General features: G+C 53.6%; 10 protein-coding genes across 10 annotated transcripts; 5 read left to right on the forward strand and 5 right to left on the reverse strand.

Moving 5' to 3' along the window:
- Positions 1–395: 395 nt before the first annotated feature.
- Positions 396–1,849, forward strand: PV07_07821 (uncharacterized protein). The gene has a single exon (XM_016394936.1). The coding sequence runs from the start codon at positions 749–751 to the stop codon at positions 1,769–1,771; it is 1,023 nt and encodes a 340-aa protein (XP_016248355.1). The 5' UTR covers positions 396–748; the 3' UTR covers positions 1,772–1,849.
- Positions 1,850–3,214: 1,365 nt separating this feature from the next.
- Positions 3,215–6,014, forward strand: PV07_07822 (uncharacterized protein). Its single transcript, XM_016394937.1, has 2 exons — positions 3,215–5,083; positions 5,132–6,014. Exons 1-2 carry the CDS (start codon positions 3,449–3,451, stop codon positions 5,792–5,794), a joined length of 2,298 nt encoding a protein of 765 aa, XP_016248356.1. The 5' UTR covers positions 3,215–3,448; the 3' UTR covers positions 5,795–6,014.
- On the reverse strand, positions 5,774–7,802 carry PV07_07823 (uncharacterized protein). The gene has a single exon (XM_016394938.1). It carries the CDS (start codon positions 7,762–7,764, stop codon positions 6,136–6,138), a length of 1,629 nt encoding a protein of 542 aa, XP_016248357.1. The 5' UTR covers positions 7,765–7,802; the 3' UTR covers positions 5,774–6,135.
- A 97-nt stretch (positions 7,803–7,899) lies between these two features.
- Positions 7,900–9,138, forward strand: PV07_07824 (uncharacterized protein). The gene is made up of 3 exons (XM_016394939.1): positions 7,900–8,075; positions 8,214–8,473; positions 8,691–9,138. Exons 1-3 carry the CDS (start codon positions 8,025–8,027, stop codon positions 8,737–8,739), a joined length of 360 nt encoding a protein of 119 aa, XP_016248358.1. The 5' UTR covers positions 7,900–8,024; the 3' UTR covers positions 8,740–9,138.
- Positions 8,989–13,380, reverse strand: PV07_07825 (uncharacterized protein). The gene has a single exon (XM_016394940.1). The coding sequence runs from the start codon at positions 13,005–13,007 to the stop codon at positions 9,198–9,200; it is 3,810 nt and encodes a 1,269-aa protein (XP_016248359.1). The 5' UTR covers positions 13,008–13,380; the 3' UTR covers positions 8,989–9,197.
- Positions 13,381–13,582: 202 nt separating this feature from the next.
- Positions 13,583–15,777, reverse strand: PV07_07826 (uncharacterized protein). The gene has a single exon (XM_016394941.1). It carries the CDS (start codon positions 15,688–15,690, stop codon positions 13,642–13,644), a length of 2,049 nt encoding a protein of 682 aa, XP_016248360.1. The 5' UTR covers positions 15,691–15,777; the 3' UTR covers positions 13,583–13,641.
- Positions 15,778–15,928: 151 nt separating this feature from the next.
- Positions 15,929–17,013, forward strand: PV07_07827 (40S ribosomal protein S20). The gene is made up of 2 exons (XM_016394942.1): positions 15,929–16,155; positions 16,284–17,013. Exons 1-2 carry the CDS (start codon positions 16,114–16,116, stop codon positions 16,590–16,592), a joined length of 351 nt encoding a protein of 116 aa, XP_016248361.1. The 5' UTR covers positions 15,929–16,113; the 3' UTR covers positions 16,593–17,013.
- Positions 16,847–19,583, reverse strand: PV07_07828 (uncharacterized protein). The gene is made up of 3 exons (XM_016394943.1): positions 19,193–19,583; positions 19,020–19,121; positions 16,847–18,945 (listed from the first exon to the last, which is right to left on the reverse strand). Exons 1-3 carry the CDS (start codon positions 19,236–19,238, stop codon positions 17,039–17,041), a joined length of 2,055 nt encoding a protein of 684 aa, XP_016248362.1. The 5' UTR covers positions 19,239–19,583; the 3' UTR covers positions 16,847–17,038.
- Positions 19,584–19,861: 278 nt separating this feature from the next.
- PV07_07829 (uncharacterized protein) lies at positions 19,862–23,186 on the reverse strand. Its single transcript, XM_016394944.1, has 5 exons — positions 22,880–23,186; positions 22,806–22,826; positions 22,617–22,748; positions 21,357–22,563; positions 19,862–21,306 (listed from the first exon to the last, which is right to left on the reverse strand). Exons 1-5 carry the CDS (start codon positions 22,954–22,956, stop codon positions 20,494–20,496), a joined length of 2,250 nt encoding a protein of 749 aa, XP_016248363.1. The 5' UTR covers positions 22,957–23,186; the 3' UTR covers positions 19,862–20,493.
- Positions 23,187–23,451: 265 nt separating this feature from the next.
- PV07_07830 (uncharacterized protein) lies at positions 23,452–24,495 on the forward strand. The gene is made up of 2 exons (XM_016394945.1): positions 23,452–23,640; positions 23,704–24,495. The coding sequence occupies exon 2, from the start codon at positions 23,781–23,783 to the stop codon at positions 24,228–24,230; it is 450 nt and encodes a 149-aa protein (XP_016248364.1). The 5' UTR covers positions 23,452–23,640; positions 23,704–23,780; the 3' UTR covers positions 24,231–24,495.
- Positions 24,496–25,637: the final 1,142 nt, after the last annotated feature.

Here is a 25,637-nt window from a genome sequence, read left to right on the forward strand (position 1 = left end):
TAGGGACGTGCGCTGAGCTTGCTGGGGACTGACCTTTCGTATTCGACACGTACGGCACCCGCGCCGTGAACGGTGCCTCACTGCTTTCAAGGGCGCCGAAGGATTCAAGGGGGTGTCAGAGGTATCCATAGCACCCAGTCGGTGGTCAGGTCAGTTTGTATAGCAGCATCTGGCGCACATTCCAAAGTGATTGACAGCGAGACGGGCACGCAATAGAGCCATCTGTCTAGGCTCCACGTGATCTACATCTGTTTTAATTCGACCCTACTGGACGGGGGTCTACCGCAGTACTTGTAGGTAGATCAGTCTAATAGCAGCAACGCACTTGTCGACTTCAGAGCTCACCTCGGGCCTCGCCAGACCAGCGCCGCCTTTAACATCGCGCACCCGCTCACCTCCTCTTACCTTTCCCTTACCTTCACTCACCGTTGCTCACCCACCGTCAGAGACACCGGGAATGACAATTTCCGAGCCAGTGAGTTGTTTTCTCAAACAACAATCGACCTAGCAATGCTGACTCTACCTTTCATGTGCTTCATTGAATCACACTCTCCTCGCCTTTATCCGTGTGCTAGTCGGTGAATGGCATGCGGATAAGCAAGGCCATTCTCATGGTCAGACTATCGCCAACACTGTCGAGACCATTTGAGATGAATCAGCTATCGAGCTGTTCTTTCATACATGCTCAAGGAAAAGGAAATAAACCACTTGAGGACTTCGACGGGACGCTAGACTTTTGTCTGACGAGATGGACTTCGTACCAACCGTCGCATCTGTGTCGTTAGGCCATCCCACCGTTCACCCTATCACTGCACGACTCTCCGCCGCGGCACGGCATGGCTTCAAACACGTGGAAATCGTGGAAGCGGACATCCTCGAGCAAGCAAAGGCCTTAGGGTTTGACGATTCCGCGAGTAGCCAAACAGAAGCCGCCAAATCCGTGCGGGCAATGTGTGACGAGCTGGGTCTGACAGTCCGAGTGTTGCAGCCGTTCTGGTTCTACGAAGGGCTGCTCGACAAGGCGGAACATCTGGCCAAGATTGAGAAGTTGAAGCTCTGGCTCAAACTGGCAGCGATCCTGGGCACCCAGACCATCCAAATTCCCACGAACTGGCTGACCTCCGGAACGACGGGCGATCTCGAGGTCATTGTGCGGGATCTCTCTGAGATGGCTGATCTCGGCCTCAAAGAGGACCCCGTTGTCTCTTTCGCCTACGAAGGCGTTGCGTGGGGAACTCACATTGACACCTGGCAAGGTACGTGGGACGTTGTGAAAAGGGTTGGTAGACCTAACTTCGGGCTGTGTCTCGATACGTTCCATATCGCCGGGCGAGTATGGGGCGATCCCACTGTCCTGTCGGGAATGAACGAAGACGCAGACAAGGCACTCGACGAGTCCTTGGAGGAGATGGTCCGGGATCTTGACGTAGGCAAGATCTTCTATGTCCAACCCGGCGACGCCGAACGGTTGGATCGGCCTCTTGTCCCCGGCCACCCGCTTTACACTGCGGACCAGAAGCCACGCATGACTTGGTCAAGGAACGCGCGACTGTTTGCCTACGAGCAACATCTCGGGGGGTATCTACCGGTGGAGAAAATCATGGAGACTCTGGTCATAGGGATGGGTTACCGGGGCCTGATCAGTGCCGAGGTCTTCTCCCGACACCTATTCGATCCTAGACCCGAGATACCGTCCGAATTCGCCGATCGAGCGGCCAAATCATATAGAAGAATGGTTGAAGCTCTGGAACAGCAGTCCGGTCGAAAATAGGACATTCGTTACCGATGGATTCTCCTGGGTCGAGTTCAAGTTGCTTAGGCTAGCTGGGCGAGGTTTATTTCTTTTTCCTACTAGGTAAACTTGAAAATACCTGGCAAGGCCAGCCGAAATGACATTCATACGTCAAGCTTCTTCACCCAGGCTGACCGGGTTCGTTGAAGCTTCGGGTAAATGCACATCCGCACATCTGATGCATCGAACTACAGTACTATGTCTGCTTTCCGACGGGGCACCCTAGGATCTTATATATATGTTCGAAGAAGAAATGGTAATGGTTTGTGACAGGCCCGGGATTGTTAGGAGAAAATGGTGGTTGATCTGCACTCTTTGCCGGCCGGTTCGAGGCCGGAAACCGCTATTCGAAATACCGGCCCAGACAGCCTGGCCCTGGAAAGATACAAGCCCAGGGAACTGGCCGAAGGTTGACCGATGTACCGGTGAGTAACGCATCTTCATCCCAGATCTCAACATGCAGAAAAGCTCATGGTTTTGGCGAACCCCAACGATGCGGGCGAATGGGAGAATCTAAGTCAGATCTTCCACCCTGACGCATTCATCTACACCACCTGGACTGGCTAGACCCATCATTTGGACTTCATATCAGCTTCCAAGACGGGAATGGATTCCAGGGCGTTTATTATGCATCGGTGCCACGGCATCAGCACAGACATTGACCCAAGCGCCAGCAGGGCAGTCACGAAGATGAAAGCAACCATCACCCAACGGTTCGACCTGGACGGCATTGAAGCCGACGCGGAGAGTGACTGTCGATTTTGCTTCTTTTGGCTGAAGGTCGGGGATAAGTGGAAGGCGAAGTTTGTCCGGCACTGGTATGAAAAGGCAAGAGGAAAAGAAGACGCCATGGCGTTGTCCCCCAAAAGTGTGCAACCACTAACATCAGAGAACAGGACAAGTTAATCCCGGTGAATCCCAACAAAGTGCCCACACTTGATGAGGCTCAGCTTCAGGCATACCCATCTGGCTACCGGCACTTGGCCTACTGTCAAGAAAAGACCATGGGGGTGAGGGTCCTGCCTGACATGCCTGGGCATAGGCGGGAGAAAGGATTACCTGGAGGTAGTTTGGCTTGCGGGGAGAAGCACGATCTGCTATATTGGCAGTGCAAACAGTGGCTAGAAGGCGAAGATTTCGAGATTTGAACGTTGACGAGCTATGGTGTTGTTTTCCTGCCTTCTTACTGCAAAGAAGCTCTTGGCGTATCAGTGAAATTGAAGTCACCATAATAAGAACGGGGCCCCTGGTCCTCCAAGTCTCCGATAGGTGAGGTGAGACCACGCCTGACAGCCTCGTGAGCGTGAGCTGGGGTGAGCACAGGGCGACATTGCCCGAGTCTGGAACAAGGCTGAGCTCGCCGCTGATTCACTTCGTCTTGGCGGGTCGTACTTTATTCCCAATGCAGATGCTCGCTATGCTGCTGCTGAGCCAACTTGAAGTCGAAGTGCTACTGATGCCGGCACCATTTCCTTTTTCTCAGCTGCCTATGAGGGAGAACTAGGCGTTGGCGACTTTGTGTTTTGTCCCTCGGCCCTGTCGTTGATGCCGTCCTGCCTCTAGAGAAGCCTGCGCTCAGAACACCCCAGCTCTGTCTGGCATCTGTGCCTCCCGCATGCTCCCGCAGTTCACTCTACACATCCCCACCGTCTCCCAATGACAACCCGTGGACTCTCGATCGATGGAGTCAGATTCCGAGATGCAGAAGGACGTGAGGTGACTTTTCGCGGCATCAACGTTGCTGGAGACTGCAAACTTCCCCGTCACCCAAGCCAACCCTCTCACGAACTCACTGGCTTCTTCGACGCCAAAAATGTCTCCTTCGTGGGACGCCCTTTCACGGAGGAGGAGGCACATATACACTTTGCGAGGATAAAGAGATGGGGCTACAACCTGATCCGGTACATCTTCACTTGGGAAGCCCTGGAACATGCTGGACCAGGCCAATACGATGAGGAGTTTATAGATCACACCATCAAGATCCTGCGGATAGCAAAGTCTTATGGACTCTATGTCTTCATGGATCCTCACCAGGACGTCTGGTCGAGGTTTACCGGCGGCTCCGGGGCTCCCCTTTGGACTCTGCATGCCTGTGGGCTGGACCCCGAGACCTTTGCAGTGAATCAAGCTGCCGTTGTTCACAATTCCTGGCCAGATCCTGCGCAATTTCCCAAGATGCTGTGGCCGACGAATTACACTCGTATGGCTACCGAGACTACGTTCACCCTGTTTTATGCCGGCCGGGACTTTGCACCAAACGCCATCATAGATGGCAAGAACATCCAGGACTACTTGACGGACCATTTCATTTCAGCCTGTGCACATCTGGCCCAGAGAATCCACGATGCTGGCGGTCTAGAGGATGAATGTATCATTGGGTGGGAAACGATGAACGAGCCGCATCGAGGATTGATCGGTTGGGAAGACCTCAACGCGCTGCCAGACGACCTCAAAATGAGGAAAGGAACAATGCCAACTCCGTGGCAGTCCATTCTGACGGGCTCAGGACGTGCCACCGAAGTTGACGTCTACGATTTCAGCACATTCGGGTCATATAAGAGCGGTCGAGAACTGGTGGATCCAGAAGGGGTGTCGGCGTGGCTATCGAAGGATTTCGACGACACACAGTACGGGTGGAAGCGAGACCCAGGCTGGAGACTGGGCGAGTGCCTGTGGGCTCAGAACGGCGTCTGGGACCCCAGCCAAGACCAACTCTTGAAGCCAGATTATTTCGCCTCGATACCCAAATCGGGGGAGAAGTTGGACTATCTCAAATACACCAACATATACTACATGCAACATTTCCGGAAGTATAGAGATGCTATCCGGTCGGTCCACAAGAATTGTATGATTCTGGTGCAATCAGCTGTTCTCGAAATACCGCCGAACATCAAGGGGACCGTCGACGATGACAAGAGACTGGTCTTTTCCACTCATTACTACGATGGCATCACGCTGCTTCAAAAACACTGGAATAAATACTACAATGTGGACGTCTTTGGTATCTTGCGTCACAAATACTCCAACCCGGTATTCGCTGTTCGGCTCGGCGAGACCGCTATTAGGAACTGCCTCAGGGACCAGTTGAAGGCGATACGTGAGGAAGGCGTGACATATCTGGGAGACCATCCTACGCTTTTCACGGAGATTGGCATTCCCTTCGATATGGATGATAAATACGCTTATAAGTCTGGTGACTATTCAAGTCAGATCTCAGCCTTGGATGCCAACCATTTCGCCTTGGAGGGCTCGGGGTCCCAGGGGTATACCTTGTGGACCTACGTCAGTCAGGTAAGAAACAATCTAGCCCAGCACCTTCGGCCGCTAATATCTCTACAGAACAATCACCAATGGGGTGACTTATGGAATGGCGAAGACCTCTCCATTGTCTCGGTTGATGATCCTCTCCTTCCAAGCGTCTCGACGTTGTCTGCCCTCCCCTCTGTCAACCCCTCCACAGTATCCCTGGGTCAGCAATCAGCCTCCTATTCAAGCACGACACTGTCTGACTCGACTACAATAAACCCATCAAACCTCAAAGACGCTCTGATCACTCCTCGGATCAATCAAACCCCTCAAGCGATCCAGGGAATCGCAGAGGGAACGCCCGGCTTCCGTGCTGCCGAAGCGTGGGTTCGGCCCTCCCCAATCGCTACCGTCGGTGACGTCGTGAATTACGGCTTCGACCTGAAATCCGTGACCTTCACATTCTCCTTAACCTCAGACAGTGCGACAAAAGAATCTGTACCTACGGAGATTTTCCTGCCCGAGTTTCATTTCCCGCCTGGGAAAACGCAGGTGGAGGTGAGTGGCGGACGATGGAGAATCGACGCAGTGGACGTCGATGGTGAAGGCATGCAAGTGATGAAATGGTGGCACGGGGCTGGAGAACAGAGTATAACTGTCAAGGGCATGAAGAGGAAACCTGGAGCGTTGAATGAGGAGGATGATTCGGAAGCCGGGTATTTGGACACGATGCGGGAGAGCTGCTTGGTGATGTAAATCTGTATGAAGCGGCCAGCTTTGGTCTTCAGCGAACTGTATGTCTTGTTTGGGCGCAACGGAAGCGGGTTGGAATCCACGGCTCTTTCTTGTTCAGCTGCGGCGACTGCTGTATCTGAATGTCACTGATATACAATTGGCCGACTGCCTATTTCCGCCTGGTGGCGAGAAAGAAGAATACGATGAAATGATGCAGTACAGTGTCTAACGCGAGTCCGCCCTCAACTCTCACGGTTCTGCGCGTATCCACCTTAAACTGCTCCCACAGTGCCTTCAATGAGGCTAACGACAGCACGGACGGTATATCTGGTGCAGCTCCCTCCAGACTCATACCCACTCCCTTACTGTGCATTTTCACTTTGTCGCGCTTCTTCTTCTTCTTCTTCTTCGCCATTCCCTTGCGGTTCCTCGTGGACATCATCAGCAGCACCATGGTTGCCCTCATTATCATCGTCCTCAGCAGCGTCGGCGTCGTCGGCATCAACGTCGTCCTGCGCTTCCGCGGTCTTCCCGTTCTTCCCTTCATCCTGATGGATGTCATCCTCTTCGCCACCGGCGTCCCCCTTCAACTTACCCCCTTTCCTCTTGGGGATGACCCGCAAAAAGGCCTTGCCCCAGTCCTCCTCCTCCAGATAGCGCAGCAGGATCTCCACGACGTGGTTCGTCGCCAGGACCTTGCGAGACGTCATCTCAAGGTACTCGCCGATGGGCAGCTTCGCCGTCTTGACCCCGCGGGCCGTGGCCGTCTTGTAGCAAATGCCCTTGTGCCGGTTTTTGTCCACCAGCCCGCCGACAATGTACGTCGAGTACGGGGACAGGGTGGTCAGGGTGTCGGGCGAGTCGGAGGTCAGGTAGATGACTTCACCTTGGGGAGGTAGGGAGGGTTCTGATGGCAGAGAATGTTGTACTTCGGGTTGGGCGGATTCGGGAGCTTTTGGTGCTGGTGTGTCCTGGGGCTTGAGAGGGCCGTTTGTGTCGGGTCGCCCGGCCTCTTCGGATTGTAGCGAGGTGTCCGCGGGCTTGAGATCTTCGGATACTGCTTTCTTAGCAGGTACCGGCCCATCGGCGCCAGCGGTGGTAGCAGCAGCGGCGTACTTCTCAAAGCATGCCACCAACTTCCCACCACCAGGGCCTTTCATCAACTCTTCGGCCTTCTTCGCCGCCTCGACAAAATCCCCCTCCACGAACGTTACATTCCTCCAGTTCAGATAATGTTTATTGAGCACCGTATCGAATCTCTCCTTCAGTAGCCCGCCCCAGGAGCTAATCACAAGATGTGCCTGATATCGCGTGCGCGAGTTATCCGAGTATGACCGTGTCAGCTGTGAGCCAAGGGATATCCGCTCTTTTTCCATCATGAGATCGTCGAAGCCACAGTCTATGAGGATGGTCATGGGGACTGGGACGGGACGACGGAACTTCATTTTAGGGGGTGGTTGTGGAAGCTTCGTCTTCGTCTTCGTCCCTTCTTCTCCATTTCCTCCTCCAACAAGGGACGGTTGTTGCAGTATTTGGAGCCGGTGCTGTTCCTCCTCTTCTCGGGCCGCTCGTTTCCTGGCCCTCTTCTCCTGTGTCTTCTGTTTTCGTTTCGCTTTGCGGTAGTCTCGGGCTGCCTCCCACTCTTCTCGCTTTCGTAGTTTCTTTAGCTGGTTCTTGGACAGTGGCTTCGAAGCGTCGCCATCTTGTCGTTGATGCTGCGGTGTCTGGGCAAGGTCTGGTTGGCTTTCTGGATCCAACCCCGAACTGTCTGAATCATCTTGACCGTCTTCCTCTCCCCGCGTCACTGAAGGGTCCTCGATATTAGTAGCACACTCCTCTGGCTTACTGTTTTCCAACGCCGGAACATCGACCGTGCCAGTGATGGTGCCAGGTAACTGTGACAACAGAGGAGGACCTGCATCTTCAGCCGAGCCTTTGTCATCGTTTGAACTAAGCTTCCGAAGCTTTGCAGGGCGCTCCTCTGCCTCCATGGCAAGCGTGGACAGTCCAATGTGGTCGGCACAGCCGGTGCAATGAAACCTTTGGAGCATTTCAAAAAAGTATTTTGTGTCGCATAAAGGACTGCGCACGTGCTGCTTTAAGCTTCTGCTCCAAATTGGGCAAACCCCGACCCGAGCCTCCAATTGACCTCATCTCGAACTTCCAAGCTACCCTTCACCACCACTCGCGCTGTCTATGTAGGTCCCAACACATCCAACAAGACCAGCCAGCCTTGGAGGACCTATAGACCATGCCTCAAGACCTCCCGCCCACGGGCGGCTACGAAGCCGTTCAATACAGAGTACGTCCACGAGCTCACCCTCCACACACACACACCTTCCTTTCCTCTACCCCCAATTCCTCCATTCTCGTCCGAGAGCAGCAATAGCAGCAGCAATAGCAGCGCACTAACATTTTCTGTCCTTGTCTTGCTTCGCAGCGTAACATCCCCACGCGCGGCCTCAAACCCTTATGGTACCTCGTCGGCGTCGGACTCGTGATGGCCTACGGCTGGCGCCAGGTGTTCGTCGGACAGCGCGAGAAACACGAAATGGCCCGAGAGAAGATGTGGAGTCGGATACACCTGACGCCGTTGCTGCAGGCGGAGGAGGACCGGGATCAGGTCAGGAGATACTATGCCGATTTGGCCAGGGAGAAGGAGTTGCTCGGGAGCCAGAGCGGGGCGTATAACAGTGATCGGTACGTCCCTTTTTTTTTTCTTTCTCTCTCTCATTTGTCTGGGTGGTTGGTTGGTTATCCTTCTGTCTTGCGCGGGACTAGACTGTGATTATCTTGAAAGAGGGCGGAGTAGGGGAAGCGCCTCAACGACTCGACGGCGGAGAGGAACATGACAAGAAAAAAAGGAACATGGGTCACCGAGCACGAGATGGCATGCTAACAGACCTTGCTCCCGCAGGTTCGTGAGACCGACATTTACAGCTACACCGAGCAGAACGGTGGAATGAGGGGCGGCACACACACACCTCTCATCGTTTCTATCAGCGGTCACCTCCGGCTCAGCTTGACATATGCTCCAAATCCTGCTCTTCTCCCAACGCTCGCAAGTCCCCTTCTGAGCGGCACAATGAACATCCCCTAAGATCCGAGAGTCAAGGAGGCACAGATACCAAGGAATCCCAAGAGGATGAAGAGATGTGGGAAGACCTTTATCAACCCGACATGTACATAAAATAAAAACCTCACGATACAGGAGACAGCATTGGGACAAGGAATGCATCGTTCCGTTACAGACGATCATCTCGCAGTGAGGAGGCTGGCTTTGACGTCCGTTTGCAAAATTCGCATTGAGCTTCACGTGCCTGCCTTCGAGCGCTGCCCGCCTCGATATCCAACGTGCGCATAACATCTACTCTATTCCCCGCAGTCGTTGTTGTGGTTGTTTGCGGTCTTTTGCCCCCCAGTTCTAGCCAGAAAACATGTCCGCCACTCCCGCCAAATCAGCTCCGTCGTCCCCAGGGCCGCTCCCGACGTTCTGCCCCGCGTCTTCGACGCCCTGCATGCTCAACATCTCTCTTTGCTTGTACTTCTCCAAGATCTTCGAGTGCTGCTGCCTCGTGTCGATCTTGCCCAGCTCACTAACCCGGACCCCTCTGACGCCCTCGAGCAGTGCGAGTATGATGGCTCGGAGCCTCTTTGACCGGCTGCCCACGGCGGCCTCCTTGAGAAGCAACGCAGATGCGTGGCTGACCTTTGCCTCGGTCATGCCGGGTAAGCTGAGGATCACGTCTTGGGGCGTCGAGGTCAACGGCTGGCGTTCGTGAGCGGGCGTGGTCTCTGTGGCGGGGACGTGGTTCGGCAACCCGTACGAGAGCCAGATCCCCGCGATCAGCTGGGCATAGTAGACCTGCTGGTCGGCGAAATAGCCGTCGTTCAAGCAAGTGATTGCGGTCTTGAGCATCTCCGTCGAGATGTACTCGCGCACCGCGGCGGCTTCTTGGCCGCTAACGAAGCGGTCGGATGCAAACTCTGGAACAAGACGGTGGGCAGTCATGAGCATCTGGTAGGACGACTTCATGTCCTTGAACGCAAGCGCATGGGTGATGAGGACAAGCAGCTTCTCCAGGATTTGCACATTCGAGAGCAAAAACTCGCGCATTGTTTGTTGACTGCCGTCGATCAAGTAGTTGCGATTAACAATCGACTTTTTTGAGCTCAGCTCCTGTTCGCGCTTCGGCTGCAACCAGTGCGCAACCAGATTGACGGCCCGATAGGTAGTCTGCCGCAGCACCGAGTCATCTCTCATCTCGTCTCCAAGATTCTCCTCGTCATGCTTGTTTTGTTTCCGTTGGTTCATCTTCTCCCACTCAATTGAGAGCTTGGTGTCCATCTGCACAAGGACGGACTGGATGATTGGAGTCAGGAAATGCTGCCGACTTCCCGGCGGACATTCGTCAATCAACTTCGGCAGCATCTGGAGCATGACAGAGAAATGATGCGGGCTCAGCGGAGCTGCCGAATCAATGGCGGCTTGTGCGATCAACTCAGGGAGTTGCTGCAAGCTGTAGAAAGTCGGGCCCAGCCTACCCAGTGTGTGGAGGATGCTGTAGCATTGTTCGAGGTGTCCTCGTATTTTCCCGCGCACTGATGATGCAAATCCCTCCAGCGTTGACTTGGAGGCTTTGACCCGGCTGTGAAACTCGCCCATGGAACCCGCCGAGATCCCCGACTGCCAGTATCGGTCTCGGAGAACTCGTCGGATGACACCCTCGAGGTCAGGGGGGACATTCGGCCACGATGAGGGATTGTGCAACTGGTGGTTATAGCTCGTAAGACGGAGAACGTACTCCAGCATCATTGGGACCATGGGTGACCACAAGTCGCATATCATACTGTGGAGCTGAGAACCCTGCTCGAGTCTGTCGGTAGATATGCTCAGGAAAATCCGCGTGGCTCGAAGAGGTAATCTTGCATAAGCAGACGACATCTCGTTCTGAATCTGCACTCCACGATTATCGTAGGGAACGGCAGACCAATCTTCAATTTTGCCTGCTCCTAAAGACGCCAGGTACGGTCCAACCTGGTCGAACCCTTGGAAATGGGCAAAAGACTCCAAGCTGCCTAAAGCGGATTGGAAGCTTTGGTCTGCCCAGGCTGCGGCAATCGGTCGGAGGAATTCTTCCAGTTTGGCTTGACGTTGGGCGTAGTCGACCCCGGTCGCATGTTGGATGACTGAGAAGAGCGTAGACTTCAAATCAACCTGCAGTCGTTCACTGGCACTAATCTGATCTATTAGATCTGAGAATTTCGCTTGGAGCTGGTCGTAGAAGGTGACAAAATAGTCGGCATGTTGCAACGACAAGCGCCTCAACTCGCTCGTAGCATAGCTGTGCAGGTCCTCGACAGCGTCTGCATAGGTGGAATCTTGTTGCCCAGCTATGATGAACGAGGACAATATGTGCTCCAGGACGCTAAAAGCGAAGCCCGTGTCCTTCTTCAGAGCTCGATTGGAAACCTCGACTACCGTCTTGATCTGGCGTTGCCTGATCTGCGGGTCTTTAAAGTGCCTATTGTTCATCATGTTCAACATCCAAGCTTTAGTCTCTTCCCGCATTCTTTGCCCGAGCTGGTCTTCTTCCGGACTTGAACTTTCTCGGTGTGCCCCCTGCCATCGATCGAATCCTTTGAATGCTGCATCGACCATGGCAAAGTAGGCGTCGGCGCGGAGGAGATGCATCGACACGCGTCCATACCTCGTAATGTCAAACTGCTGTTCCGCTGATTCGATGTCATTTAAGAGAGCGTCAACTCGACTCATGACGGCGTGAATCGCGTCTTCCAATTGTGCGAAACAGATCCATTCAATGACAGCCGAGCAGAGCCTGCGATAGTTCATGTAAAACCCCTGGCGTTCCGGAAAGAGCTCGATCTCTTCATTCACGAAAATCACCACAGATTCCTGGGTATCCTCCGGGAGCTGATCATACTGCATGAGTCGTTGTGACGCTACCTCCAGAAGCGGACCGATACATTGTGATACGGCGGGAGTTGTCCGCCAGCTCGGTACCTCCAGCATCTTGACCCAAGAGTGAACCACTGGAATGGAGACTATCAGACTTTCATGTTCTGCGACCATGGTCAAGAACCGCAAAAAGGGGAAAAGGTCGAGAGTGTCAACGTCCGGAGGTTTGTATTGGCACATGTGATCCGCAAACAGGGACATCAACTCCGAGAGCTTTTTCGAAATGACATACTTGCTGCTGTCCATTTCATTCGCTGAAACAACAGACCAGCTGTATAGCTGTCGTAGTGTTGCGATACTGTCAGGCTGGATTAGTGGATGCACAAGAGCTTGCACCTCGAGCTCTTCTAGGCGAACTCTTCCGTACAACGACAGTAGACTGTCGATGGCAGCCATGATGAGGTCCGGATCTGCTTGGGTCAGGAATCCACATGTCACTGCCAAAGCCATCGATTGTACAACAGCTGGTGTCATGACCCACGTGAAAGCTGAGCGTATAGTGGCAAGAGCCTTCAGGATGACCTCTTTGAGCTGTCCCTCTATGCTAGGGCTTTGGATTGCTTCCTCGAGGAATTGCCTGATTCTGGTGAGCCAGCCGTCCTTTCCATAGCGCATGTGGTGGGTGGTCTCGCCGATCTTGATGCCTCCTGCGAAGTTTGAGCTGGATGTGAAGATCTCGACAAGCGCGGAGTTCAAATCTCGCCCTCGCATAATGGCAATGCTATCATCCCGAACAAAGATGTCTTCCGACAAGTTTTCCAGTATCGTGAGAACAAAGTCCTTATGTACGAGGTCCTGTTCCCATAGGTACACCAAATGCTCATCCAGGCCGAACATATCCAGAGCCCAGTAGCGCTTGGCCAATTCGATCCATAGCTCGGCAATTTTGTTGCGAATGAAAACAAGATCCCTGTCCTGGATCGACCGGCCCAGCTCGTGGATGCATTCCCGAAGTTGATTGGTTTGCTGTTCAGAAAGATGGTGAACCTCATGTCGGACGATATGGCTGAGCACGGAAAGTCCGTAATGTTGTACCAGAGGCGGCTGCGTTTTGTCGCTCGAGAGGGCACAGCCATATTGAAGCGCTTCATTGCTCAACTTCAACCCCTCCAGGTACTCCGACGCTTGCCTCCTAACCTCATTCTTGGTGGCGGGATTGTGGATGACTTGTAAAGCTTCCAGGATATTGGAGGTGTCATAAGACGGTTCATGTGCTCCATTTGTGGTGCCGTTGGCCGTGGCTGCGTCTGTCATCTCCAGGTATGTCGATCTATGTGGTGACAGTCTGTGATGTGAGTGGCATATCGGCCTCGGGTGGGACCGACTCAGAAGATTCAGGTTGGGGATATTGAGAGCTGGTCTGTGCTGATTCGATATTCGTTCTTATTGGCAACTTAGAATGATGGCAGAGATTGCAGGCACAAGTTCTGCCTGTCGGTCTGCTGCTTGGCCGGTTCACGGTGAAAGATTTGTCACCACGGCCACCGCCCGTTGTCGTTCCTTTGTCTAGGAGAGCATCAGGTCTCTATGCCCAAAATCCAACACGGTAGTAGATGGCTCCCACTTCGTCAGCGAGAGTTTGCAGAGAAGGATCGTAGAAGGAGGAAAATTGTTTGGCGAACAGAGGCATGCGACACTCGCCGCAGTCCAAGTGACGATTTGCTGATGAAACAAACTCCTGCCAAACCAAGCGTCGCCTCGCCCAAAACGGAAGGTTGAGCCGAGCTTGTATATAACTCTCGATGCATCCCCTTTTCTTGCCCTTGGATCATTAGTACCATATTGACCACTGGATATAGGACTTGCATATCCCCTTCACGGTCACTTATCAAGGCTGGGGAACTTGTCATTCTGTATATAGAGGCTATACGCCTCTCCTTTCCTATCTCTACTGTTGTACCGCACCTCCACCCATACCTCTACCCATCTTTCGGGCTCTTCCTTCGCGTCTGTTGTGGCTCGCTCCGCCCCTGCCCCTGCCTTGCTCTTTTCGCTTCCTGGCAGCCTGGGTTGCTGCGTCACCACTGGGGCCGGCAGTATTCCCACCACCGCCACGACCACGTCCCCATGTGCGGTTTCCCCTGATCTGCGCCTGCTGTATCCGTCGGCCTCCAGCCTCACCCTCTCCCTCGCTAGCCTCAGGGGTGTTGTCCCACTGCCATCGTGTCGAAGCAAGTGAAACTTGATTTCCTCGGAAAGTCTGCGTCCCCGAGTACTTCTTTTCCAGGCGATCTTGCAGTTTAGGGTCTTTCTTCAGCATGATAGCCCATCCTTCCAGTTGTTCATCACTCATTTCCGTCTCGCGTTTCAGATCTTGTCGTACCTTGGATATCCGGGTCTTGCTGTCGCGTGCGAATAGCTCCTGGTTGCCTTTCCACGCTCGGAACAATTTCTCCTCGTGGGGATTCTGCTCAGGAACTCTTTCTGGTTGCGGCCTAGTGTCAGTGTCGAGGGTGGAATCCACTGTTCCACCTACGTCTGCAATATCGTAAGTGTCGTCCCGCTCATCATCGTCCGAGTCAAACGCCGCCAACGCCGACAGAATTGCCGCTTTTCGCTGTGTATGCTCATGCTCCGTTTCGGCGTGGTCAATCCCGACGTCTTTCCGCCCTCTGTGCAGTCGACCTGTAGATATCCGAAGCTTGTCCAAGTCATCTCCATCAAATATGTTCCTCCTCTCTGGAAGAAGGGGAGGTGTCGAATGTGGCGCAAGATCATGCGGTGGTCCCGCAATGTCGAGATCAGGTCCTTCGAACACCCCTTGATCATGGAGTCCAGCTGGGAGAGAATCAGGCTCTAGTAGCGCGGCCACCACGGCCTCCGTGTCATCATGGAAATAGTCGAGAAGCTTGAGGATATACTGGTTGGAAAGATCTGGAAAGAGGTCGTGCACTTGTGATATCTGGGAGGCTTTATGAATGTGCATCTCTTCGTTCACATCAGCCTTGCCTTTGCCTTTCGCAACCTTTCGTCTTCTCGGGCTGACTAGAGGGTGTAAATGCGCAGTATTTTGTCGATAGGTGCTGAGTGATTCTAGCAGTCCCTGACCTCGCCAACTGGAAGTTACAGGAGAGTCTGATGCGAGGTGCCTTAGGAAAGATGTACTGCAGACCAGGCTTGACGACAATGTTGGCTCGTTGGGTTTTGCCTTCATGAGTCGATCGGCCTCTGACTTCATGAAGTAAAGGTGATCTAGCAGGAGCGATCCATGGGAAGTACCGTCGGACATAAGACTGCGCAGGCAATAGAAGATGTGCTCGGTCAGTATTCTCTGAGACAAGCCTGTATCAGGTACCGTCTGCAGCCGACCGTAGGCCTCCATCAGCGTTTCGAGGTAATCTGAACCTGTCATGAGAACGAGGCCTGCGTCCGCGGAGACCTTGACAAAGGCATTCATCTCACGCAGTTGACTCGCAAGCGCTCCTGAGCCGGGCTGTGCCGAAAGATCTGCTGAGGCGGACTTTTTCCAGGCCTCCACTGCGTTCGTCATTTGGGAGTGATCTCTCTTCCAGAGTGTCTTCAGCGTCGTCCTCCAGTCCGACACGGTTGCATACTGCATGCTTGCCTGACACAGCAGCTCAATGAGGTTCGCTGTGTCGTAGTCGAAAGGCGCGTCCATGACGAGCAGGAGTCGCCTCAGGAGTAGATATGCGCGCTTCAGCAGCAGTCTTTCCTTCTGCAAGCTCGATGGTTGTGTCACGTTCTCCGTCCGAGTTGACCTGAGAAACGATGCGAGAAAAGCCACACCACTGACGTCCTGGCCGAAGCTGAACTTGGAGAAAAGTTTGTCTGGCAGTCGGAGGCGAAACTCCAGGCTGAGCAGCCATGAGTCGAGGCAGGCTTCCCACTCAGCGGCCGGCAGGCTGGCTTTGACGGTTGGTTCCGGGTAGAGGGCTAAAGGCGGGAGGCCGCCCTGTATGCCTGGGACCTGCTCCATTTTCAGGAGGACGGCAATTGTCCCAAACTCAGTTCCAGGAAATATAGGTCTCTACCTGTTAGAAAGTCAAGACCTAGTCGGAAAAAGTGGCTCACCAGAGTGCAAATCAAGTTCAACTTCATCGTCAGTGACTAAACCGTTGGAGAACGTTCCACAACAGGCTTAGTCTGCGGGTCAAGCCGCCGCCAAGATTTCAATCGCACTGTGCGCCAGCTCGTGCCGTCGCTATCGAAAACCACCGCAGGCAAAGTTCTTTGAATTGCTCTTCCTTTTTGACCCTTTCCCTTCCTTCAGCCTTTCATCACTTTACCGAACCCAGTCGTTCAGGTCTTGATTGGCGCCGACACTCTCTCAGACCTCTGAATCGCATCCCACTCGACCAAAACATCACATCAAAGCGCCCTCCACAAAAAGCCGCTCAAAATGTCTTTCCAAAAGCCCGAGAAGGATTTCGGCGAAGGCCCAGTGCGTTTCTGTTCCCTCCCTCCCTCCCTCAAACCCACCGACTCCCTTGCCCTCATACTCTTCCATCTCCCATGCGTCCCGAATGATCATGATCCGCTAACTCTTCGTTTGTGTGTTGATGAAACCAGAAAATCCACAAGATCCGCATCACCCTGACCTCGCGCAAGGTGCAGTCGCTGGAAAAGGTGTGCACGGAGCTGCTCGACCGCGCAAAGACCAAGAACCTCCGCGTCAAGGGCCCCGTGCGCCTGCCGACCAAGACCCTCAAGGTCACCACGCGCAAGACCCCCTGCGGCGAGGGCTCCAAGACGTGGGACATGTACGAGATGAGGATCCACAAGAGGCTGATCGACCTCAACGCCCCGACCGAGGTGGTCAAGCAGATCATCATCAACATCGAGGCCGGGGTCGAGGTCGAGGTCACCATTGCGGCATAGAAGCTCGAAGCTTGGAAAAGGCGTAATCTCGGATCCATTCGATTTTGTTTTATCTCCCACGACGGACTGGCGGAGAATATGGTCGGAATGGGAGATTAGCGAAAAAGGGTGGCGGATGGTTGTGCTCGAGCCAGGTACCGGGAGATGCATTGGTTCTGCTCCGGCCGCTACAACTCCTGGAGTAGAGAGCTTTTTTTCACGAGGCAAGATTAACGTCAAGGAATCAATGAACAAGATATTCCGAAGAAGAGAATTCGCATGGGTTGTGTCTTTGGCCCGGATCTCGTAGAGATACATGTGCCAGCCCGAGGGTGCAATTTTCCGCAGTTCCCACCGCCTTGCCTGTTTTCCGCATCCATACCGACTTGTTGTCTGTCTGTCTGTCTTTGTAATACAATGCAATTCCGAAGGTCCAGAAATCTCCAAGTCAACAAGCAGGACGCCGCTCAGAAGTCGTAAATCCCCCATTCCCGCAAGGGCGGCACCAGCGGAATCTTGCCATCCAGGAACCTCCCTTCCGAAAATAAATATTTGTAGCGATCCACCACGTCGTCTGTATACTCCTCTTTCCTTCCTTCGCAGTCCTCGATCTTGTCCTCCTTGTTCAATGCCACGACATCGGGTGTGGCCCCGGCGTCCGGAAACCAGATCTTCTCCATGCCCTGGCCGTCGGGACGTCGATAGCAGGGTATGGAATTGATGTATTCGACGCGTTGGCCGCGGTAGGAGGTGATGATGCGACCGGAGACGTCCTTTTGAGTGGGCTGGAGAGGGAGGGTCTGAGTGTAGTGCACGGCGTGCGGGGGCCGGTTGATAAGCGGGTGAGGAGTTGTCGAAGTGTTGATGATGGGTTTCGCGGCTGCATAAGGTTGGGAAGCCGCGGGAGTTGCTTGAAGCGGCTGAGGCGCTGTAGGCAGCGCGGATGATGTTTCGAAAGGGTTCGCTCGCGATGCCGGACGTGAAGGCGCGGGGGTGGTTGTATCCATGTTCTCATCTTTGGATTGCACATCTGCAGTTTTGGGAGCGAAAGGATTCACCGGAGCCGTAGTTTGGCCGAATGCTGGTGTAGAGCCGGACCCCGGACCAGCCTGTCCGAACGCGGGAGCAGAGGTTTGACCAAATCCAGCTGAAGTAGATGCAGCCTGACCGAATGGCGAGGTAGTGGAAGTGGGTGCTTGCCCGAAGCCAGATGTCGTTTGAGGTGACTGTCCGAATGCTGAAGCTGCTTGCCCGAATGTGGGCTTACCGAATGCTGACGGCTGGCCGAAGGCAGATGTGGGCTGCGATGCCTGTCCAAAGGCTGAAGCGGGCTCACTGGGCTGGCCAAAAGTTGAAGAAGGTTGACTGGGTTGGCCGAAGGTTGAAGAGGGCTGGCTGGGTTGTCCGAAGGTCGACGCAGGCTGTGAGGTCTGTCCGAATGCAGAGCCGGGCTGAGAGGGTTGGCCGAAAGGGGAGGAAGCCTGACCGAAACCACTTGATGCCGAGGCTGGCGCAAAGGGATTCTTCTGGGGGGTCGACCCAAAGCCTGATGAACCAAATGCCGGCTGACCGAACGCGGAAGAGGGCTGAGAAGGTTGGCCGAACGCAGAGCTTGTTTGTGGAGCCTGGCCAAAGGCCGATGCAGGCTGTGAAGGTTGTCCGAAAGTAGTAGATGCTGGTTGCGAAGGCTGACCAAAGGTCGACGACTGTCCGAACCCAGGGCTTCCAAAAGCCGGCTTTGCAAAGGGGCTTGATGACGATCCAAACCCGGCACCGCTAGAAGGCTTTCCGAATGGACTACTTGTTGAACTTCCAGCGCCAAAGCCGCTTTGCCCAAATGCTGGCTTCCCAAAAGGTGAGGTCCCGAAAGCGGAGGATTGGGCAGGCTGGCCGAATGACGAGGCAGCGGGCTTCGCAAATGGACTTGTAGTTGAGCTTTGGCCAAACCCGCCACCAGTACTCCCGCCGAACGGACTCGAAGCAGCAGGCTGCGATTCAAAGTCCTTGATAAATTGATCCCGCGATTTCGTTCCATCCATCTGTGTAAAGTCGTCTCGGTTAGGGCGCTTCTTCTCCGCGTCCAGCACAAACTTCTCGACATCGCGCGCATTGCTGAGGATCTGGTTGATGCTCTGTTCGGCTTTATTCCACAGCGTGATGGCTTCTTGGTCGGCTTCGTTCTCCTTGCCTTGGCTTGCAAGCTCGTAGAACCTCACGCGCACTTCTTCGGAGCTAAACTCATTCTCTACCAGGAGCGAAGCTGGAGCATTTCTGCCCGGGCCATATGCAGAAAGAATCCACTTTGGTCGACCTTTCCCAGCTCCAAGGTCGTTTGGGATATCGTCCGGGTTGAATTGCCAGGCATCTTTCCGAGCTAAATATCAAAAATGTCAGTTTGCCACGCAGCTTGCTGAGGCATGAGGTGGGCTATAGAGACGGGCGTCTTACCACTGCCACCGCCACTACCTCCAAATCTGTTGCCCGAGAGCGCGCCAAATCTGTTCTGATTTGCAAAGCCACCTCCACCAGGATGCTCGTTCCGACAATTGGCTGTGAGGAAGTAACCGTCAGTCACGTCCAGGAAGAAGATGTGTGTTGTCATCACAGCGTTGGAAACGTACCGCCAAATTTGCAGTTTCCCTGCAGGAAGTATTTGCAGATGACCATGATACTCTAGCCCCAGATGGAAGTTGGGAGAGGGTTGGTAGGTAGAGCAGAGAGAGCACGAAGTCGGTGATCTAGTTATTCACTTGGACATTTCGTGTTATGATGCCAATCTCCCAGGCGTGATAGGAATTTCAGGATATAGTGAATCCAAAAGCAGCTGCCGACGCTTGACTAGCGCAGTGTCTCAAGCTGGATGAAAGTTCTGAGGATAGGTCTTGCTGGGTGTGTTGGTATTGAGTGCCCCTTGGCCCGATCCTTGTGAAGTAGGCCCCCCTGGTTGGCGAGGCAATATGGCGAAGAAGTCTAGATACAGTGGTTGAGGTGCAGAACTAATGGCCTTTGTACCGTGAAGGAATTGACGTCCCCTTGAAAGTGATGCGCCCAGACGCGTCCGAAAAGGGCTTAGGGCAAACTCGGCTTAGTCATGTAGGAACGTTCTGCCACCAGCTGCAGCCTTGGGCCTCAGCCTTGCTTCAACTATAATAAGAACCCTCTTTGCAGGGTTCACGCCTGCTGCACCAAGATCTCTGACAATTTGACGACTTGTCGTCCATTATCTCCAAGAACCTCTCAAGGTACGGGGTTAGACAACAACCATAAAGGCGTGAAGTAAGACAAATAGATAATCTGAGCGAAAGAAGCTACACCTGAGTTCTGCTGTCAACGCACAGGGTCGCTGCACTTTTAAATCTCTTTCTATTCATGCTATTTCAACCACGGTGCAATTGCTGTCGACTGGTCGCACGCTAGGCGGTATATTGTGCTCTGAGCTGAAAATCTTGTGTTTCTCCCAGAAATCAATCATCATACGTCTGGTCGACCTGACCCAGAGACAGTGTCGTGGCACATTTGATGGATGAACTCTAGCCATATGTCTGAATTTCAATGTTACAGCTGGTCGCGGGATGCTGGGAGTATGGGCCGTGCTGGTAGCCACGAGAACCTGAGCATAAGTATCAACGACCCAGAACTCCCCAGATGGCACAAACGCTCACAGCATGACTGAAAAATATGTCCAAAAGCTTGAGCCTTGTGCCACCTCTGGTGACCCCTCCGGGAGATGATGTGGAAGTGGACTTTCGATAGCCTGGGCTCCGACGGTATGCACGGCTTCGGCACCGATTCCTTAGGTGCAGGCACACTTCTCCAAGCCTTGGCAGGGATGACAGAGGCTTCATTTCTGAACCTGTCTCTAGGAATGTGCATCCTCCTACGCCGATCACCTATTGAGATTGGAGTGATTGGCCACTTCAGGTTAGAACAGGGACAGCAAGTCTTCGTTTGTCTTCTTTCCGCTAGCACTGTCAAGTTGTTGTTTAGCGGGTGGGGGTTGCGACTGGGAAAGATCCATCGAAGCGAAACCGTTCAGGATGTCACTGTCGGACATTCCCCCAAACGCAGACGTGGCCGATGGAACAGCAGATGAGCCTCCATTGCCAAACACTCCAAGTAAATCATCCATGTTGTTTGCTGCAGCAGGCTGGCCGACCGTTGGTGAAGCCACTCTTTGTGGTGTCCCCGCAAGTCCTTCCAAGCCAGACAGGCCGTCAGAAGGCTTCTCCGACGCTGATGCAGGCGCGGCACCATCGAAATCGATGTCGAGTAGGTTTTCGATGTTGTTTTGTGCTTCGGGAGCCTTGCCTTGGACGGCCGCTGCCGCTGCCGCTGCGGCCAATGGGTTTTCGCGTGCATTTTGCATTTGTTCTTCGATCGCAGCTCGTTGTACCGCATCAGCTCCAAAGCGACCTTGGCCAACAAACTGCTCTGGCGGTTTGTGATAGACCGAAGCTAACGTGGAAAGCTCACCGAGCAACCTTTCGAGGAGCGCGGGTGGTAATGATTGGATTGTGGTGGTTATGGGTGGCTTTTCAGAAAGGATAATGTTCTTCGGGGCGTTTTGGTCGCTCGTGTTGGAGAGAAGTCGCCAGTACACATAAGCTCGGTCGCGGATGTCGGGGTTGTCGCTTTCGGCAGTTGCAGCGTTGAGGACCTTCTGGACGAGACCTTGGGCGGCTTGCGGTCGCTTCAAGAACAGCTTAACCACGGCGGTAAGGATCTGAAGCTGGGTCTGGTTGATTGTCAGTGATCTGTCTAGTGGGGGAGATGCGGTGAACCTACTTGCGTAAACTCTTCGGCGAAACCATCCACAAACCCTCCGAGAATGTCACCGGCGTTGCTGATTTTTTCTGCATACTCGCCGACGATCCAAATCAGAGACCCTCGCGCATGCGGTTCATCCAGCTCGTCGATACATTTGCATAATGTAGGGATGATCCCTTCATAGCCTGGGTATTTCCGGAAAATATCCTTGATCACGACAATCACCTCTTGCACCACGTAGTTCACCTTTGTGTTGATGAGGTCCAGCAGAGCATTGACACAGCGTTCGCTGGCACTTTCAATCTTGATGGCAACTTGCCCAATGGCCTTGACGGCTCGGCGCACAAAATCCATGTCCACTTCCAAGGCGTATTCTTTCAATTCGGCCAGCAATTGATCAACGTTTGTCTCGTTTGCTATACGGACCATGATCTCAAGTTTTTGAAACTTGACATACGGCGGATCGTTGTACTTGCAGAAAAAGACCCGGATTTCTTTGCTGAGAATATCAGGCTGCTTCTGCAGGAGAAGGTCAATATTGCGGAGGGCAACGTATTGTACTTCCGGCGCCGAGGACACCAGCGTGACCAGCGGAGGCGCCATTTTCTTCAAGTATGACTGCTGCGTTTCCGATGGAAGGTATCTCATATGCAGGAAAACAGCCTTAACGGCAGCGACAACCACGCTCGAGTTGACATGCTGAAATTGGGGAGCCACTCTTTCGCAAATGTGCTCGGCCTCTTTGACATCATGTGCCTTATATTCTGCCAGGGTACTCAAGATCGTGACACGGCCCCATTCTGTGCACTCATTCAGAGCCATAAGGAGCTTCTTTAACGTGTTGGGTGTGATCTGCAGGGCGTCCGTCTCGGGTGCCGACTCGTTGATTTCCGCGAGGGCTTGGACGGAGTTTGCTACCACCATCGGATTCGGATCACCAATCATCTCCTGTAGCGTTTCCAGAAAGCCGTTTTCCAGACACATGGAAGGGTTGAGATCGAACAGTTTTGCAACGCAGATCGCGGCGGTCTTTCGAACATAGGGCGATTCATCTCGGAGCGTCTTTCGCAGGGGTTCTTCCATATAATCAATCATCTTGTCAACTCTTATACACCCCATCGTTCGGATCGCCAGGGCGCGGATGAGGGGATTGGGGTCTTCGGAATCTTGGACAAAGGTGTTGACGGCGAGAATGCAGAGGTCGGGGTGTGATTTTGCATAGTTCCTGTAGCCAACGTCAGTATCATAAAGGATTTGGTCGAGTCCCAGCATACTGACATCAAGTATAGATAGACTAGTTTCTTCTGGTCGAGGTCAGATGTCGCAATGTTTTTGAGGACATCCGGAAAGAGAGCGGAGACGTCTTTGCCCAAGGTCATGGCCATGATGGTTTTCTGAATGGCCTCCTTTCTACAATCAAGATATGAGACTCTCTGTATGGGCCACTGCAAATGAAGTCGGGCTTACCGTTCGTAGGCATATTGGGATCTAGGATGATTCAGTTAGATTATCCACTCTGGACAGGGTGTCAGAGCACCTACACAAGGCCAGCTCGCAGTTCAAACGTCTCCCCTTTCTTCGGAGGCGCAAAGGCGTTCCTCACCCTGTTCATCGCCATCTTGCTGAGGGCTCGAGCGGGACACGGGATCTGGGCGAACTATTGTGACGGGTCGGTCGATGTTGAGGGGCTACCTGGCCATCTCAGAGGGCTGCTCGATCCATGAGTCAGCAAGAGTCGGAGTCTTTCAAGTAGGGCTGTGGTCTGAGTGACAAAATATTTGACACCTGACACAGTCCGGGGCAGGTCGTGGAAAGACAGCGTCAACAGATGATCTGGCGCATTTTACGGAGTCTAGGTCAACCTGAACCGCGGACTAGATGCCAAGTGGATGGATTGCCAGGTCAGTCCCCTTTGGGATAAAGGAGATGCCGCCCTGAGATGCCGTTGATGGAGACCCCTACAGCATCTATCATTGGCCCCCAATGCATACTGGCAGTAGCAGCACCAGCAACCCGTTTCCCGTATGCCCCCTAAGCAGTTTAGCGTTAAGCCTTCCATGTCTCGAGGAGACCAAGCCAAGCGGCATGTTCTTCATTACTGCTCTTGGGCGGCGACTCATTCACCACATTCATACATAAGTTCGGTCTCGGTCGCCTCAAGCAACTGCTGGACGGTTAATTGGTGGCAGAGATCCCCCAAAGCCATACAGGTACCCAACGTGGTTACTTCGTCTATTAGGCTTCAGGCACATGCCAGGCAGACATCGAGGTATTGATCAAGTACTCCGTATCCGTATTCATGGTGCAGCAATGCCTCCTCTCAGCTACATATATGTGTACAGCCTGTAGCTCACTAGTCTCGAAGGACTCCCTCTTCGCCGCTCGGCCCTTTGAAACAGCCATTTCACTCAAAGATACCCTGGAGTTGAGGATTCCGTCACAATGTCCCTCTCCCACGCAGTAAAGATCATCCCCTTCTTCACATCGCCACACCTGACCTCGCTTCTCGACTTCTATAGAAGCTACTTCCCAGACTTTCAGATTTCCACGCACCCTGCCGATACCGCGGAGCCGACATTCGCGTCCATCGCTGCGGGGCCCGGCGCTGCAGCCAACATCTACATCCTCCAGGACGAGAAACGCGCCCGCGGGAGCTGCATGATCATGATGAGCACTGTGTCTGCTCTAGATGATCTGTACGGGCGACTCGTTGGCCAGGGTTTGCGGCCTTCAGGCGCGGTCGACTGGACCGGGACGCCTCAGTCCGCCGACGAAAGTCGACCACAGACGGCTATGGGACCGGCCGAAGACAAGACATGGGGTTATCGCCAGTTCGATCTCATTGATCCGCACGGCAACATGATCGTCTTCTTCGCGTTCTTGGAGGAGTAGGAGCGGGTTGGAGGGAAGGATGGTGGTTGGACTAGTAGGAGGGTGGTGTTGGCAGTTCGAAGGCAAAAGTTGGGAATGTTGAGGGCCAGAAAGTAGATGATCATAGGTCCAGGAGAGTTGCAGAGCTGATCAGGTTTAAAATGCAGAGAATAGTGCATCGGGAGTCACGTCCACCGACCAGTGTGATAATGTGATAATATGATAGTAAAAAGGGGCAGGGGGACTCGATAGGCCAGTGTGGTGGAAAGGAGTACGGCATTCCGAGAGAAATGGCAGCTCATATTCATTCAGTATTTACCCTTGATCATCTCTTCTTCAGGGTACAGATGAGGCCCTCCTGCTGCACGAACCAATGGTTACAAATGTGCCACTCCTTTTCCGGGTATGTCAACTCGACATCAAACTGTCTGAGTAGCTCAGGTATAACTTTGTGGATTTCGATCCAGGAGATATTGCGGCCAATACACTTGCGGCTGCCTGCTCCAAAATTCAGTTCCCAGATGCTGTCCATCTCCTTCAGCTGGGTGTCGGACGCCGTCAACCACCGATCTGGGTTGAATTTCTCGGGCTCTGGGACGAAGACATCTGAGCGGTTGGTAACCCAAGGATTAATACCCACAATGGTCCCTGCGGGGATGTGGTAGCCCTGAACAGTGAGGCCTTCAGCGGGGACATGCCGTTCCATCAGCAAGCCCACCGAGGGATGAAGACGCATGGCTTCCTTGACCACGGCACCTAGATAAGGAAGTACCGTGGTGGCTTCTTTGAAGGTGATGGGGAGACTGAGTTTCCCCTGTTTATCTGCGTTGTCGATGTCGCCAACCAGGCGATTCATGCATTCTGGGTTGCGGCAGAGAAAGTAGACAATGGCACGAAGGGCGATAGCGGTCGTGTCACTGCCAGCAAAGACATTGGTCGACAGGTGGACCACGATGTCGCGAGTGTTCATCTTGAGGGGATCTGACGACTTGACATATGCCCAGCGGCTAAGCATGTCACGACCCTCGACGTCGGCGTTGATCAGCTCGCCGTCTCGTCTAATGCTTGCCCGTCCGTTGATGGCCTTGAGCGTGAAAACAAGCACTTGGTTCCAGGTTTCCATGGCGGGCATCAGCCGTGTGAACAGTGGGTTGCCCAGGAGAGCATGGTGCAGTTCAGGGACTTGGCCGCATAGTGATGCATACGCAAGCATGCCTTCGATGGCTTTCATCATACCCTGGAATGAGAGGTTAGCAGGCACTCGGGGATCAATTTGGGGACACATACATCAACATCTTTACCCTGCTCGAGGAACCCAAGCTTGCTTGCGAAAGTGACCTCTCCAACGATGTCGAAAGCAAAGTATTGTAGCCAAGCACCAAGGTCCACAGGTTCTCTTTTTGAAGCAAATTCATTGAGGCGATCCAT

Source organism: Cladophialophora immunda (assembly GCF_000835495.1).
Source record: "Cladophialophora immunda strain CBS 83496 unplaced genomic scaffold supercont1.4, whole genome shotgun sequence".
In the NCBI taxonomy this organism is placed as follows: domain Eukaryota; kingdom Fungi; phylum Ascomycota; class Eurotiomycetes; order Chaetothyriales; family Herpotrichiellaceae; genus Cladophialophora; species Cladophialophora immunda.

Coding starts and splice junctions, on each gene's coding strand:
- PV07_07821 (XM_016394936.1), top strand. CDS start 749: ATGGACTTCGTACCAACCGTCGCATCTGTGTCGTTAGGCCATCCCACC.
- PV07_07822 (XM_016394937.1), top strand. CDS start 3,449: ATGACAACCCGTGGACTCTCGATCGATGGAGTCAGATTCCGAGATGCA. Junction 5,084..5,131: donor TGTGGACCTACGTCAGTCAG/GTAAGAAACAAT, acceptor ATATCTCTACAG/AACAATCACCAATGGGGTGA.
- PV07_07823 (XM_016394938.1), bottom strand. CDS start 7,764: ATGGAGGCAGAGGAGCGCCCTGCAAAGCTTCGGAAGCTTAGTTCAAAC.
- PV07_07824 (XM_016394939.1), top strand. CDS start 8,025: ATGCCTCAAGACCTCCCGCCCACGGGCGGCTACGAAGCCGTTCAATAC. Junction 8,076..8,213: donor ACGAAGCCGTTCAATACAGA/GTACGTCCACGA, acceptor CTTGCTTCGCAG/CGTAACATCCCCACGCGCGG. Junction 8,474..8,690: donor GGGGCGTATAACAGTGATCG/GTACGTCCCTTT, acceptor TTGCTCCCGCAG/GTTCGTGAGACCGACATTTA.
- PV07_07825 (XM_016394940.1), bottom strand. CDS start 13,007: ATGACAGACGCAGCCACGGCCAACGGCACCACAAATGGAGCACATGAA.
- PV07_07826 (XM_016394941.1), bottom strand. CDS start 15,690: ATGGAGCAGGTCCCAGGCATACAGGGCGGCCTCCCGCCTTTAGCCCTC.
- PV07_07827 (XM_016394942.1), top strand. CDS start 16,114: ATGTCTTTCCAAAAGCCCGAGAAGGATTTCGGCGAAGGCCCA. Junction 16,156..16,283: donor AGGATTTCGGCGAAGGCCCA/GTGCGTTTCTGT, acceptor TGATGAAACCAG/AAAATCCACAAGATCCGCAT.
- PV07_07828 (XM_016394943.1), bottom strand. CDS start 19,238: ATGGTCATCTGCAAATACTTCCTGCAGGGAAACTGCAAATTTGGCG. Junction 19,122..19,192: donor GGGAAACTGCAAATTTGGCG/GTACGTTTCCAA, acceptor ACTTCCTCACAG/CCAATTGTCGGAACGAGCAT. Junction 18,946..19,019: donor AGGTAGTGGCGGTGGCAGTG/GTAAGACGCCCG, acceptor TTTGATATTTAG/CTCGGAAAGATGCCTGGCAA.
- PV07_07829 (XM_016394944.1), bottom strand. CDS start 22,956: ATGGCGATGAACAGGGTGAGGAACGCCTTTGCGCCTCCGAAGAAAGGG. Junction 22,564..22,616: donor CTAGTCTATCTATACTTGAT/GTCAGTATGCTG, acceptor CGTTGGCTACAG/GAACTATGCAAAATCACACC. Junction 21,307..21,356: donor TCGCCGAAGAGTTTACGCAA/GTAGGTTCACCG, acceptor ACAATCAACCAG/ACCCAGCTTCAGATCCTTAC.
- PV07_07830 (XM_016394945.1), top strand. CDS start 23,781: ATGTCCCTCTCCCACGCAGTAAAGATCATCCCCTTCTTCACATCGCCA.